Here is a 14,678-nt window from a genome sequence, read left to right on the forward strand (position 1 = left end):
TACATACTCTCATCTCTCTGAGAAGTGAGTTTTCTTCTACTGTCTGTATTGTCTCTTTTTCTTCTTGGTTCCTCTCCCCAACCCCAATGCATATCTGGTGGTCCTTGGCTGTCAGCTCATATTTTAAGGGTGAGGCACTAAGCTACAGGGCTGAGCTTGCCAGCTGCTAGGCTTCATTATAGGTTAATCAGGAGGAGAGCCAGACATTTTGTTGGGGACTCCCAACTGTATCTAGTTTTCTTTTCAGGCTGGTTTGTTTTTCAAAGAAAGGACACTTCTCATGTGAACCAACATACACGGGGGTGATGAGACTGGAGGGAATCTTACCATTCAGTGCATAGATTTTAAAATTTAATTCCATTGCTTTCACCTGCTTTCCAGGGTGCCTTGTGTCCTTTAGTCCGGTTGTCTCTTTGGATCAACCTCCCCAGTGAGTAAAGCTTCTGTCTGGCCTCTTTTACAGACTTTCAACCTATCCTCTTCTTTCCAACTTTACATACATCCCCTGTCTTTAGGAGACTCCAAGTTTTACGCTTCTGGTGTTCTACAGAAGGAATCAGTTTCTTTGGGTTTTTCCCAACCAGAGGCTCTTTGTTATCAGTGTTTACTGGTTTACCAAGTCAAGGTTACAGTAGTAAACAAATATACTTATCTGACTTCCAGTTTCTAAAAATTTCTTATCATCTCTTATGTGTCTTCATCATTACTGTTCTTTTAATGGGATTTCAGAGGGGAGCAGAGATAAATGTTTGTGTACAATCAAGTTGAGAAATTTACTCCACTGCTGTATAGTGTTTTCCAACCGGAGTGTTGAAGCATGTTAGGGGTACATCCTTGCTTGTGTTTCCCCTCATCTTCATCTCCTTCCTGTCCTATATCTCATCATGGGGCTCTCCTGCCTATGAATATAGTGCACAGTATATGCTGCCTTTTCCTTTGTGAATTGATCTTGTACATTTTATTTATTTGTTTTTCCCCAGCTTTATTGAGATATAATTGACATATAACATTGTGTAAATTTACAACGTGTACAATGTGATGATTTTATATGTGCATATATTATAAAACAATTACCACATATGTTTTAGACACCATAGCTAATTTTTGCTTTTAGCACAATATAGTGAATAGAGGAAGAACATTCTAATTTAATTTAATCTTCTTTTTTATAAATTACAAAATAATTTTTTAAGAAGTATATATGTTGTGGGCAGTAGAAGGCATATAAATCAAAGTTTCTGAAAAAATTAAATGAATAGCAAGATGTTTACATACTCATAATTATATGCTCATCAAAATATTATGTAATACTGTATTACCTTAAGTACTTAGGCAGCACATTTATAGATGCCTGCTAGTAAATAAATTATTGTATTAGTCTTTAAAGTTGCAAAGAAAATTATAAAAAATATATTCCTATATTTCAAGATGAATAAGGCATAGCTACAAATTTATTAAAGTCCCCAAATAAGTAAATTTATACAACTACAGCTTCTTTGAGTTAATCTTAGGTTAATTAGAAGTTCTTGCTCAACTGAAGAATATTATCCTTAAGTCATATCTGTATTTTAAAAATAGTTTATAGGGGCTTCCCTGGTAGCGCAGTGGTTGAGAGTCCGCCTGCCAATGCAGGGGACGTGGGTTCATGCCCCGGTCCGGGAAGATCCCACATGCCACGGAGCGGCTGGGCCCGTGAGCCATGGCCGCTGAGCCTGCACGTCCGGAGCCTGTGCTCCCCAACAGGAGGGGCCGCAACAGTGAGGCCCGCATACCACAAAAAAAATTAAAAAAAAATAGTTTATATTTTATTTTCAATTTTTATTTGCAAGCACAGTATATATCACCACCTAAAGTTAGAGCCTGAAATGGATTTGAGTTTTTAGCAGTAGCTCCCATTATCCCTCTGCACTCAATTCAGGTTTTAACCTGCAAATATTCCTTTCCAAGGTGTATTTGATTTGCCCTTCCCATGTCCCTAACCAGAAGGGAACCACAGAAGAAAACATTGCTGAAGACATCCATTTCCATTGCTTGCGTAGACCTGATTCACTAACAAAATAAGAAAAGGTTAAATGAAAAACATTCTAGGGAAGTTACAAACCAAGTAAGGCGATGGGTGAGCCACAATGTGGGCGTCATTTTTTTTTTTTTTCTTTTCTCTCTTCAACAGGGAGACACATCGCCTCTTCCTCCCACTGTCCCAGACTGTCTGCGGGCTGATGTCAGGATTGCTCCTTCTGAGAGCCAAAATTGTTCCTTCTATTTAGCAGACAAGAATATCACCCACGGCTTCCTCTATCCTCCTGGTTTGTATAACTCTTTTTTAGAGCAGCAGCTTAGAAAGCCCTCATCAGCTGGATGTGGGCATGTGCCCTAAACATATGCTCCCAACCAAAACTACCTGCTTGGGCTAAACTAGCTGCCCAGGAGGCTTCCAGTGATTGTGGGCTGGCCTGGAGCAGTGCAACAGCTATAATAAAGACTAATAAATTTTGCACTGGGAACCACACATCAGCTCTAATCTGGCCCAGATGTTCAGAGAGTTCGGCAGGTTTAAGTTTAATTTTAAAACTGAAGATTCTTTGGAGAGGGACACAAGCGTCTAAAAAAACATTTTTTTTTCTTTTCTTTCTTTTTTTTTTTTTTTCTGGTGACTGGCCAAGCTAAGGCTTGCATTGAGAATGCAGCTGTGCCTGTGAAGACAAATCAGGCTGGAATTTGGGCCTCTCGCTCAGGCTGTATATCCAACAGCTTTATGTGGATTAAGCAGCTGAATAAACTTGAAATATTTTTTCAGAAACCTTCTCTCCTGGGAACGTGCAAAAGCCAATGTGATTTTTCTAAAGCCCAAATCTCTTCTCTGTTCAACAGGGATTGTCATTTCCTTGATTTACTCATGAGATTTTCAACAATTTCAGCTTCTGATAATGGGATTTCTCCAGATATTTGGCTTCATTTTTCTGGAAGCCATGACCAAAGAGGTCAATTTAGAGATTTATAATTTAGAGGTTCTGAGATTTATAGTGGGAAAAAAAGGCCTAGTGAAATCAAGTAGCACATCAATGTAAAATTCCTAAAACAGAGAATTAGGATAATAAACTGATATATCTTGTTACAATATCTAGAGACAATTAGAGCGCCACCAAATTTATCTAAACCCTAGGATAAACCTTAAATAGTTGCAACATTTTATTAATAAAAAATTTTAAATTGGCATTATAAAATTGTATCTGTTAAGCCCTAAGATATTGGTTGATTTATAAATGTTTGTCTTGACAAGGAAATGAAATGAAAAACTAAACAGCTTGTCTCAAAAAATATTAAGGATTGAATGAAACCACCTTCTAACTCTCCATTACAAATTGTGAGCATTTCCATTATAAGCAAATTCTTATGTTTCCTGAAAAGAAGATAATGTTATGTTCATTGACTTTACAACTTTCAAAGTTTAGTTTAACAAGTAGAAAAGGCTTGTAGAGGATCTGCGGACCGTGAGCAGCATGTGAAATCTTAAAGAAAAAGACAAAAAAATCTTGCTTCTCCTTGCCTTTTGGTTCCCATACATTGGCCTTTCATTTGAATATTAGTTAAGGTAGCCAAGGGTAGTTTAAATATAAAAAGCATTATAATAAACATTCATAGGCTTGCAGCAGTTTAAATCCTCACAATATTTCAGTGAGAGAGATGCCATGAGACAAATGAAGTACAGAGGGACATAGCGCTTTGCCCAAGTGGGTCAGCTGGCGGACAGTGGAGCTGGGATTCCAACCCGGGCAGTCTGGTTCCAGAGCACACAAACTCAGCACACACTCCTCTAGATGGCAAGTCCATATGTCTTCAAAGACAACCATTTGTGGTGCTGTCAGCAGTCTTCACTGAGTTAAAACCCACCTTCTTAAGAAAATTTTACTTTGGAAGAGTTATTTATCATAGCATTGTTATTTTATGTATATTCAATAACGATGCTTTCCTATCGGTATTACATTTGTTTTCTAGAGACTGCTGTAACAAATTACCCACAAACTTGGTGGCTTAAAACAACAGAGGTTTATTCTCTCAAAGTTCTAGAGACCAGAAGTCTGAAATGAGGGTGTTGACAGGGCCACGCTCCCTTTGCAAGAGAGAATCTAGGGTAGAATCCTTCTTTACCTCTTCCAGCATCTGGGGATTCCAGGCGTTGCTTGGCTTGTAGCTGCATCACTCCAATCTCTGCCTCCATCTTCGTATAGCTTTCTCTCCTGAGTCTCTCCTCTTCTCAATCCGCCTTCTCCTTATAGGACACCAGTCACTGGATTTAGAACCCACCCTAAATCCAGGATAATCTCATCTTGAACATTTTTTTTCTTTTTTTTTGCGGTACGCGGGCCTCTCACTATTGTGGCCTCTCCCGCTGCGGAGCACAGGCTCCAGACGCACAGGCTCAGCGGCCATGGCTCACGGGCCCAGCCGTTCCGCGGCATGAGGGATCTTCCTGGACCGGGGCACGAACCCGTGTCCCCTGCATCGGCAGGCGGACTCTCAACCACTGGGCCACCAGGGAAGCCCTCATCTTGAGCTTTTAATTACATTTGCAAAGACGGTATTTTCCTACCTATCACATTCAGAGGTAATGGGGGGTTAGGACGTGGACCTATCTTCTTGAGGGTCACCAGCCCACTATAGGTATCAATCAAATGCATAAAGCTGCCTGCATTATTGATGACTTCCACTGGAGAGTGCTTTGTATCTCTGTGTTTCGTGTGTCAATAAATTTACATTAGTATGTAATACTAATGGGCCTATTATGTGGAATGTCATACTTTCTCTTATAGCTAGATTTAATAAAATTCATTTGTTTTGCAGCAAACAATAGAACTTCTGATAGTCAATATGATGCTTTAATTACAAGTAATTTGGTCCCTATGTATGAAGCATTCAAAAGTAAGTATATACTTAGATTATTAATTTTAAAATACCCAAGTAACTCCTTGAACTTCTAAACTAAACACATCTTTTATTGCAATTTGTTCCTGTTATCAGTCATTTTGTTCTCATTTTTTTTTTGGCCGCACCTTGTGGCATGCGGGATATTAGTTCCCCGACCAGGGATTGAACCCGCGACCCCTGCAGTGGAAGTGTGGAGTCTTAACCACTGGACCTCCAGGGAAGTCCCTGTTCTAATGTTTTAAATATTGAAACAGGAAGGATGTCTAACGTAAATTCTTTTCAACTTACTTCAACTTTGGATGACTTGTTGCTAGAATTTTGATAATTTTTTAATCCTAATTTTACTGTAAAGAGCTAACCACAAAATAAAATTTTACTGATACTCACCATAAGTAAATGAAAAGCGTTTGTCCCTAGAGTCACAATTAATAAGGCAGTATGTGTGTTCTGACCTTTTTTAATACAGTCCCCAAAGCAACTCAGCCCTAGGGAGGCATTTGGACACATATTTAACTGTAATTTCGAGACTGTGACTACATCAACAACAAAAAGCTATCATGGACGTGGCTGTTTATTTTTGTTGCATAGACTATTTTTCAGTATTACTCAATGACCACTGACAAGTATTAAAGCAGAATTGGATGCTATTTAAATGTACCTGTTTATAATAGAAAATATTTCCATGTTCAATAGAGGCAGACATTTTTAATGCTTTATTCTTTTATTTTTAGCAATGTGGAATTACTTCCATAGAGTTCTTCTTGTAAAACATGCCATGGAAAGAAATGGAGTCAATGTGGTTAGTGGACCAATATTTGATTATAATTACGATGGTCATTTTGATGCTCCAGATGAAATTACAGAGTAAGTAATTTGAAACAAAATGGACTTTTGATTTGGCAATAGGGTATCATAAGGGGAAACCTCAATATTTAAAATTAAAGCTCAGTATTCTAAACATTACATATTTATATAGAGATGCAATTGTTGACTATTTTCAACTAGTCTATCTAAATATTTAGCAAAAATTTTATATGGCAAAGATTTAAACTAATAGGCAAAGAAAAAAATGTCCAGGAATAGTTTAGAAAAATTTTTATTTGGAAAATTTCTAAACCAACGTGAAAGGGAAAACGTGGTTTTGTCAAGGTTAAGGAGGTAGGGAAGACTCACTGTGCTATCAGTAAATAGAGAACCAGTTCAGCAATAAATAAAAAAAATCAAGAAGTGACTATTCAAAATACTGCCCAATATTTTGGATAGTGGATGATTCATAAAAGTGTCTCCCAGGAGATAGTGTAGGCTTCCTATAGAAAACTAGTCCTACTAAACTGTACATCTTTGTACTAAACCTGGTCACACATGTTGCTAAGAATTACTTTTGAACCCAGCACACAGGAATAGAGAGTTTTAGAAGTGTCATCCATGATTTCTCTTTATTATCAAAATGGACAGTACTAAACTATTGTACTAAGCCTAGATTATGTAAAGCAATGATTTCTACTTATACCTTCTGATAAGATAACATTCATCATCACTAAGTGTGTGGCCTTAAATTTTGTTTGCCTTGTCCTTATTTCAGTGTTTATTGATCCTGTCTTTCACCATTTTAATAATCCTAGCAAACTATTTGATAGCACTTTACTCCATGCTAGGTATGCTTCTAAGAATTTACAGATACTTCATTTAATCTGAAAAACATCCACATGTTAGATTCCATTAGTTCCCATTTAGAAAAGGAAACCGAGGCACAGAGAGGTTAACTAACTTGTCTAAGTTCCACAGCCATGTAGTAAAGCCAGAACCCAGTCAGTCTAGCTCTGATTCTAAATCACAGTAATACATTACTACTTATACCAGTTCATTTTCCTTTTAGTGGACTCATACTAATAGCTTACCTTTATTTTGCACTTGAAACTTTTAAAGGCACTTTCATGTTTGTTACCTGAGACTAAAGAACTGTCATATCAGTTGTATTGATTTGTCCCCGTCTATACTGCGAAGCTGGTAGCATAGGAAAACCTCCATGTTAAAGTTGAGGAGAGTTAGAAAGTCATAGACTATTAGAGGATTAGTACACATCCAAACGACTAGTAGAAGTGCACAGCTACAGTTGAAATCCCAGCTCCTTCATTTCCAGCCCCTGCTCTATTAGGAAATGTCACTGTGATGTATAAGTCAACAAAGCTAGGAGGCAGAATACCATGCTCTGCTTTTCATTGTATTTTAATATTTTCCCATGATGTTAAAATGACCAGGCTTGGACTTCTATAATCTTGATTCAGGCTCATTAAGGTTTAAAAATGTGTGGTAAGATTTTGTATTTTCTATTTATTTACTTTCTTTTACTATAATTTTACTTTGACATTTCTTTAAAAATATATAAAGACGTTTCTAATCTTCAGAAGCAAAAGTATAATAACATCAAATCTTTTCAATTATGTTTTTAGATATGTAGTCAACACCAGTGTTCCCATCCCAACACACTACTTCGTGGTATTGACCAGTTGTAAAAATAAGAGCCAAACCCCCGACGCCTGCCATGGGTGGTTGGACATCTTACCCTTTGTCATCCCTCACCGACCTACCAACGTGGAGAGCTGTCCCGTGAGTATGCTCCTGGAGAGGCCCTGGGCCCTGAGAAAATGATTAGTCAGAGCTCATCTGGGCTTTCATAAAAGTGGCTCTGACTACAGTATATTTTCTAGGTGTTTCATGGGTTAGAGTTGCAGTAAATATGACCTCAGTTTTGAACTTTTCCTTAGACTGTTGATCTCTATGTAATTAATATCAATTTAAACATGTATATGCTTACATGAACATGTGTTTATATATGCATGTCATATGTTTTATTTAGATATATTTTATTCACAATCACTAATAAGGAAAGGGGTTGTATCTTATTAGGCTTTTTATTCTGAATGCAAGCCTTAAGGTTCTGTCCCAAAGTTGTCACTAAATTAATGTTTCTTAAATGAATATGTAAATATAAAAATTCCATCAACTTGAAACATGAGGTCTGAAAATACATATATATATATATATATAGTGTGTATATATATGTATATATATATTTACCTAAATACATATATACATATATGTATTTACAAAATAAGTTAGCTCGAATAACATTCCTTTTTTAACATCATGTATTAGGCCACCTCAAAACATTTTGGATCAAGGCAAATTATATGTAAGTAGTTACTTCAACTTCATATATGTTCTTTATAGAAAAACATGTATTCTGGTTAATTGGGTTTTACTGAAGTCATTCAGCTAATATATTGAATACCTATTAAGTAAACAGTATCATGATAGAAGCTTTTTAGAATGCGCCAAGGAAGAATACATTGTCTCTGCCCTCAAGGAGTTCATATATAACTTTGATATATAAATGAGATACAGACACATAAATGGGCCAGTCGATCATATAAGAATTATTTTAAAAATTAGAATAAGAGACATTACAAAGTTGGGATTCATTTTCAAATACTGTTGTAAGTGTTTAGTGTTTCAAATTCAAAACACTTTTGGCTGGAATAACCAATAAAGTTTACATAAATTGAGGTGGGAGTAGGGCTGGGCCCTGAAGGATGGGCAGAATTTGAACAGATTGAAAGGATTAGGAAGACTCTTCTGTGGAGGAAATGAAGAAGGGAGGGACTTGGCAACTGGCTGGATGCAAGAGCCAAAGGGAAAGGGAGACTCAAAGCTGAATCAGAGATTTTAAATGCAGGTAATTAGGGGGAAAAAAAGAGGGAAGTTAGGAATGAGAACTGTTTTGGCAGGTAGGTAGGATAATTAAGTGTAGGTACATCTGGTTTGTAGAAATGGGCGTTCACATGGAAAATCCCATGAGTTAGTAGAGATGGAAATTAAAGCTTAGGTTCTAAGCCAGGTTGGGATTCATCTCTATTCTCTCATCTGTTCAACACATAACTGCCTTCACCATACTGTGTGCTATGGGCAATACACAGATAAATCAGACATGAATTCTAGCAAAAAAGGCTCATAGTCTATCACTTAGAAGCCTAGTAAAATAAAAGAAAGAAAAATCAGTAGCACAAAGAGGGACAGATAAAATGTAGTAGGATTTCAAAGGAAAAATACTTTCTGGTAAGGAAGGCGACATTCTAGCTGAGTCTTGAAGATAGGATTTGAATTTGAGTGTTGAATGGTTGCTTTCAGTGACTCAAGATGGATGGCAAAGTTTAGAGGCTAAACAGTGGGTCACTCATAGTCCTAGAATGAGGAAGAGTTTCCAAACAAGAAGCTATCAGGAGATGTTGTGTAGTTGAATCTCTTCTGTCCTGTCAGAAGTTTATTTAGTCGAGACAAGGGGAAGCTGTCATTCTTCACTTCCTCTTCCAGTGGCAGACTTTGGTGACTGATACGGTGTGGTGCTCTTTTCCACTGAATCAGGAATAAATAGATCTTTATCATAGAGGTTCTAGGTAGCCATTTTGGGTTGGTTAGAATGGGTGAGAAAAGAAGAAATGATTTGCTATCCCTGGTCTAGGCCCTTATGGTCTTCTATCAGGACTTTTGAAAATGAATCTTAAGTAGTTTTACTGTCTCCTGTCCTCCTCCCCTTCACCTCTGTATTTCACTATCAAGTTGCTCATCTTAAAATTTAGTTTTTCATGACGACATCCCTTCTCATCCATTTGATTATTTATCTACGCTGAATAAAACTACAAAAATAAACAAAAATCTCCCAGCCTGTACTTAAGGCTCTTCACCATTTACCCTCAGTTGACTTTGCAGACCCAAGTTCCAGGCCAACTGAGGTTCTTGAAATTACTTGAACACCCCTTGATTTTCTCTACCTCCATGTTCTTGCTTATGGTCTTCTCTCTTCTAGAATGCCCTTCTTTTCCATCTGCTAAAAATTCCACCTACACTTCAAGGTAAAGTACAAATGGTATGAAGCTTTCCCTGAACATCCAATGTGGAGATGATCTCAAAATTAACAGGGCATCATCTCTATTGAATAAGACATGATCACTAATAAATTGGACATATTCCAAAATTTTAAGGAATTGGCAGTATAGTAATCAGGCTATGATATCTATAAAGATAACTATGAGGCATAATATGATGAGTATGAAACAAACTTAAACCAAGCTATAGTTATAAGAGAGATTGTGACATTAATAAGATGTGACTGTCAATTAGATATAGGGAAGGAAGAGAGGATGATAGAGCCAAAGGTGACTAAAAATTTCGGTGTGATTGGCCAGGAAATATATAAGACAATCAGTTGTTTTGGGAAGGATACATTTGCTGTTGGTAGTCTTCCGATTAAGAAACTAGTTGAATATCTAGGAGGGTATGTGAAAAGCAGTATAGAATAGAACGCAAATGCATGAGTTTTGGAGTTGGATATCTGGGTTCAGTTATTGATTTGGCCTCTTTGGGCAAGCAACTGAGTGTCACTTTCTTCAAATGTATAAAAAACTCACCCCCTCATGATGTTGTTTTGAAAATTAAATAAGATATTTCATATAAACCCCTAAGAATTCTAAATAAATAGTAAGCAAATGGTAGCCATTATAAAGAAATCACATTTTATTAAGGAATTACATTCTAAAGTCAACATAAAGTGAAATTGTTTACAGATAAAATCACCCAGAATCAAATCACCCACAAAGTACTGTACATACACAAGCTGTACCTTAATACGTGCAATTCAGCCAACATTTCCACCAGCATTAGAACAGGTAATTACGCTTTAAGCACCCAATGAAATAGGCTTTCTTTAAGGGTCATGTTGTATGAAACTTCTGCACTTTTAAATATTCTAATCACTGTGGCGGGGGGAAGGTACTCGCACTATAAAATGTTTAAGGGAACAGATACCAGTTGTAGAAATGGTAGATTCACAATTTCACCTCACACCTGATGTAAGGAACTAGATTCTCATTTCCTTATATATTTTCTGTCTTCCTTTGTTCTTCCATCATTTCTTTCCTCCTCCTTTTTCTTTTTTTCCCCCTCTACTTTGTATGGCTGAATTCCTGTCAGATGAGAACACTGCCATAACTCCAAGTGACTATCATTATTGTAACTTAGTATATATTGGAAATGCAATTGGGGGTACACAGTTGTACTGTAAATAGAATTAGGGGTAAACAATACAGGTATGGAACTTGGAAGAGAACAGAACTATAGAGATAGATTTGGTATTAAATCACGGGAGTGAAATAAAATTTCCGAAGGGAAGAAAATAGAGAGAAGAGATCCAAAGATCAGATGGAGGAAAATGTCTATTCTTCCAGGATGGAAAAAACTAAAGTCAGCTGAGGAAACAGCAGGTGTCATCAAACAAGTAAGCAGAGCTATGGAAGACAAAGAAGGAACTTTCAGAAGCTTGGGGTAATAGCTAAGTGAAAGGTCTACAAAAATTCTACTCAGTTAGGTCATCCTTGACAAAATGGTTTTATTAGTGTGACGGCAGTGATAACGAGACTGTAAGTGAATAAGGAAGAGATTAAGGAGGTGGTTAGGGATGAAAAATACTGAAACTGGTATCGCCTCAAAGAACTAACAAATTGAGTTGTATTTTAGGTGTATACAATACTTCTATTTATGTAACAGGTCTAATACATATGTAATCAACCAATAAATTATATATATATATATAAATCTAAAAGTATATGTTTAAATATGGCTCATAATAACTCGATATACACAAGGCTTTTATTCTCTTGGGATGCAGTGGTACAGCTAAAGCAGTTGTCTACAGCTGGCTTCTGTTCAGATTGGTTGGTGCTGGTGAACTATCTGATATGGAATAGCTTGAGTATCACCCCTGCCTAGTTATAATTATGTTGTACTTAAGATCATTTAAGTACATTTCATTTCAGTTAAGATCATTTCATTGCAGTTTTTAAAAAGTGAAGACTTTCAGGTGTTCCTTAAACATTCAGTTAGATGGATACCAAATAAGCTGGGAGAAAATAGAGTTATAAAAGCCACGGGGGGGGGGAGGAAACTTTATGAAAAAAGTCATCAAAACTATTAAATGTTACTAAAATGTGAAATAGTGCAGGCAAGAAAAAAAGGCTGAATTGGATTCCCATTAGAAATATGAGTTAATATTAGTACATCACATATTTATTTTTAAAAAATAACAACTCACCTCATGAATCTCACATGGAGAAATATTTTAGAGGTTCGAAACAAACAGTGATTTCGTCTTATACTTCCTCTAACTCACATAGTAGCTGCCTATTTTAATCTTGCATTTTTAAAAAACAAGTGAACCAGGGCTTCCCTGGTGGCGCAGTGGTTGAGAGTCCACCTGCCGATGCAGGGGACACGGGTTTGCGCCCCGGTCCGGGAAGATACCACATGCCGCAGAGCGGCTGGGCCCATGAGCCATGGCCGTTGAGCCTGCGCGTCTGGAGCCTGTGCTCTGCAGTGGGAGAGGCCACAACAGTGAGAGGCCCACATACTGCAAAAAAAAACCCCAAAAAACAAAAAACCAAGTGAACCAGTATGCTGAAGTCAACTGAAAGCCATTTAAGCAGACTCACCTAATTAAACAAACTTGTAAACTTTCTTACTTTAAAAAAATTTAACTGGAAATTTAGCAATATCATATGAATATCAGAAAATTAATAAATAAAGAATAAAGAATTTCACAGAAACCCATGGCTCTAAATTATTGCACTAACCTTTTTTTTTTTTTTTTTTTTTTTTGCGGTACACGGACCTCTCACTGTTGCAGCCTCTCCCATTGCGGAGCACAGGCTCCGGATGCGCAGGCCCAACGGCCATGGCTCACGGGCCCAACCGCTCCGCGGCATGTGGGATCCTCCCAGACCGGGGCACGAACCCGTGTCCCCTGCATTGGCAGGCGGACTCTCAACCACTGCGCCACCAGGGAAGCCCTATACTGTTTTTTATATGTAGTTAAAAACCTATTGAAAATCAAATGGCCAAGAAATATCTGAAAAGATACTCAATAAAACTCAGAGTAATAACATTTAAACAGGGATAAAGCACTATTTCACATCATGGTTTGGTAAGGATGTGGGGAAATGGGGATTATCCTCCATTGCCAATGGAACTATTAATTGGTATAAACACTTTGAGGAGTGCTAGGTTTAATATCTGGTAAAGTTAAAGTTACATGTACTCTATGACCCAGCAATTCCATTTCTATATCCTAGAAACTCATGTTCTTGAACACAGAAGACATGTGGTAATTTATCATGAAAGTATTATTTATAATGCCAAAAATACTAGCAATATGGCAATGAAAAAAATAAACTGTGCTACCACAACCATAGCTAAAAACAAATGATTTAACTAGATCTAGATATTTCACTATGAATAGATCACAAACATAATATTGAATGAAAAAGTAATTATAGAATGCCACTTACATGATTTCTATAAATTTGAAAACATAAATCAATGCTATATATTGTATACTGATGTGCAGTAAAAGTTTAAAACACAGACTGGATTCACACTGACTCATGATAACGATTAACTCTGAGTAGAGGAATGTGGGGACTTAACCTCATCTTTAATGTCTCATTTTAAAATAAAATTTGTATCTGAAGTAAATATAAAAATGGCTGTGGGCTTCCCTGGTGGCGCAGTGGTTGAGAGTCCGCCTGCCGATGCAGGGGACACGGGTTCGTTCCCCAGGTCCGCGAAAATCCCACATGCCGCGGAGCGGCTGGGCCCGTGAGCCATGGCCGCTGAGCCTGTGCGTCTGGAGCCTGTGCTCCGCAACGAGAGAGGCCACAGCAGTGAGAGGCCCGCGTACCACAAAAAAAAAAAAAAAAAAAAAAAATGGCTGGACTTTATGGCAGTCTGTATTTATTATAGTATACTTTGTACTTTTTTTTTCTTTTAATATACAGCAAAATTTAGCTGTATCAAATTAAGATTTAAGGCAATAAAAGCCACAGGAACAAACACTGAATCATGATGTTGTACACTTAAAACTAATATAATGCTGTTTGTGTCAATTATACCTCAGTAAAAAAACAAAAACAAAAACAACAACAACAACAACCAAAAAAACACAGGACAAAGGACAACTTCTAAGTAATAAAAGATCTTTCTGTTAATGAAAAAGCATGCCCCAGGGAAAATAGTCTTTTGTTTTTCTTTTTCAGGAAAATAAAACAGAAGCTCTTTGGATTGAAGAAAGATTCAACGCACATGTTGCCCGGGTCCGTGATGTGGAACTTCTTACTGGGCTTGACTTTTATCAGGAAAAAGAACAGCCTGTCTCTGAAATTTTGCAACTAAAGACATATTTGCCCACATTTGAAACCATTATTTAGCTTAATATATAAAACAACTTTGGCAAACTGTAAATGATTTTTTCTGCTGAAGAATGTGAAACAAAGTTTTCTATTTTTCCTTAACTCCTCTAAAAGCCATGTTGTATAATTTTCATTATTCTCTTCTCTTCTTCATTTCAATAAAAATATATTATTTTAAAGTTACACTTTTTTTTTGCCAGAGATTGTGCTATGTTGTTCCTTCCTTATTATATTTATTATCTCACTTATAATCCTGGGCTATATTTTTCTTCCCAGCATTATCTAAATAGAAGGGAGAGTAGGAGAAGTAGGTCTCCCTTTTGAATCAGTTCTACATCAGTTTTGTTATAAAACATTTTATACTTGGCAATCAGGCAATATTTATTAAAATAAAAAGTACACATTACCTTTATTCAGTAATTTCATTTGTAAAAGTGCTACCAACAGATATACTTT

General features: G+C 36.9%; 1 protein-coding gene across 2 annotated transcripts in view; it reads left to right on the forward strand.

Annotated features, from left to right (window-relative positions):
• The window catches only part of ENPP3 (ectonucleotide pyrophosphatase/phosphodiesterase 3), a 66,289-nt gene extending 51,884 nt beyond the window's left edge, over nucleotides 1–14,405 (forward strand). For both annotated transcript variants that reach the window (XM_081250626.1, XM_081250627.1), the window contains exons 21-25: nucleotides 2,171–2,306; nucleotides 4,843–4,920; nucleotides 5,658–5,790; nucleotides 7,377–7,533; nucleotides 14,070–14,405. In XM_081250626.1, coding sequence (XP_081106752.1) covers nucleotides 2,171–2,306; nucleotides 4,843–4,920; nucleotides 5,658–5,790; nucleotides 7,377–7,533; nucleotides 14,070–14,240 — 675 coding nt within the window. In that variant the 3' untranslated portion in view covers nucleotides 14,241–14,405. The remainder of the gene's footprint in view (nucleotides 1–2,170; nucleotides 2,307–4,842; nucleotides 4,921–5,657; nucleotides 5,791–7,376; nucleotides 7,534–14,069) is intronic.
• The last annotated feature ends 273 nt before the right edge of the window (nucleotides 14,406–14,678 follow it).

The sequence above is a fragment of the Mesoplodon bidens genome (genome assembly GCF_964165515.1).
Source record: "Mesoplodon bidens genome assembly, chromosome: 12".
Taxonomy (NCBI): Eukaryota; Metazoa; Chordata; class Mammalia; order Artiodactyla; family Ziphiidae; genus Mesoplodon; species Mesoplodon bidens.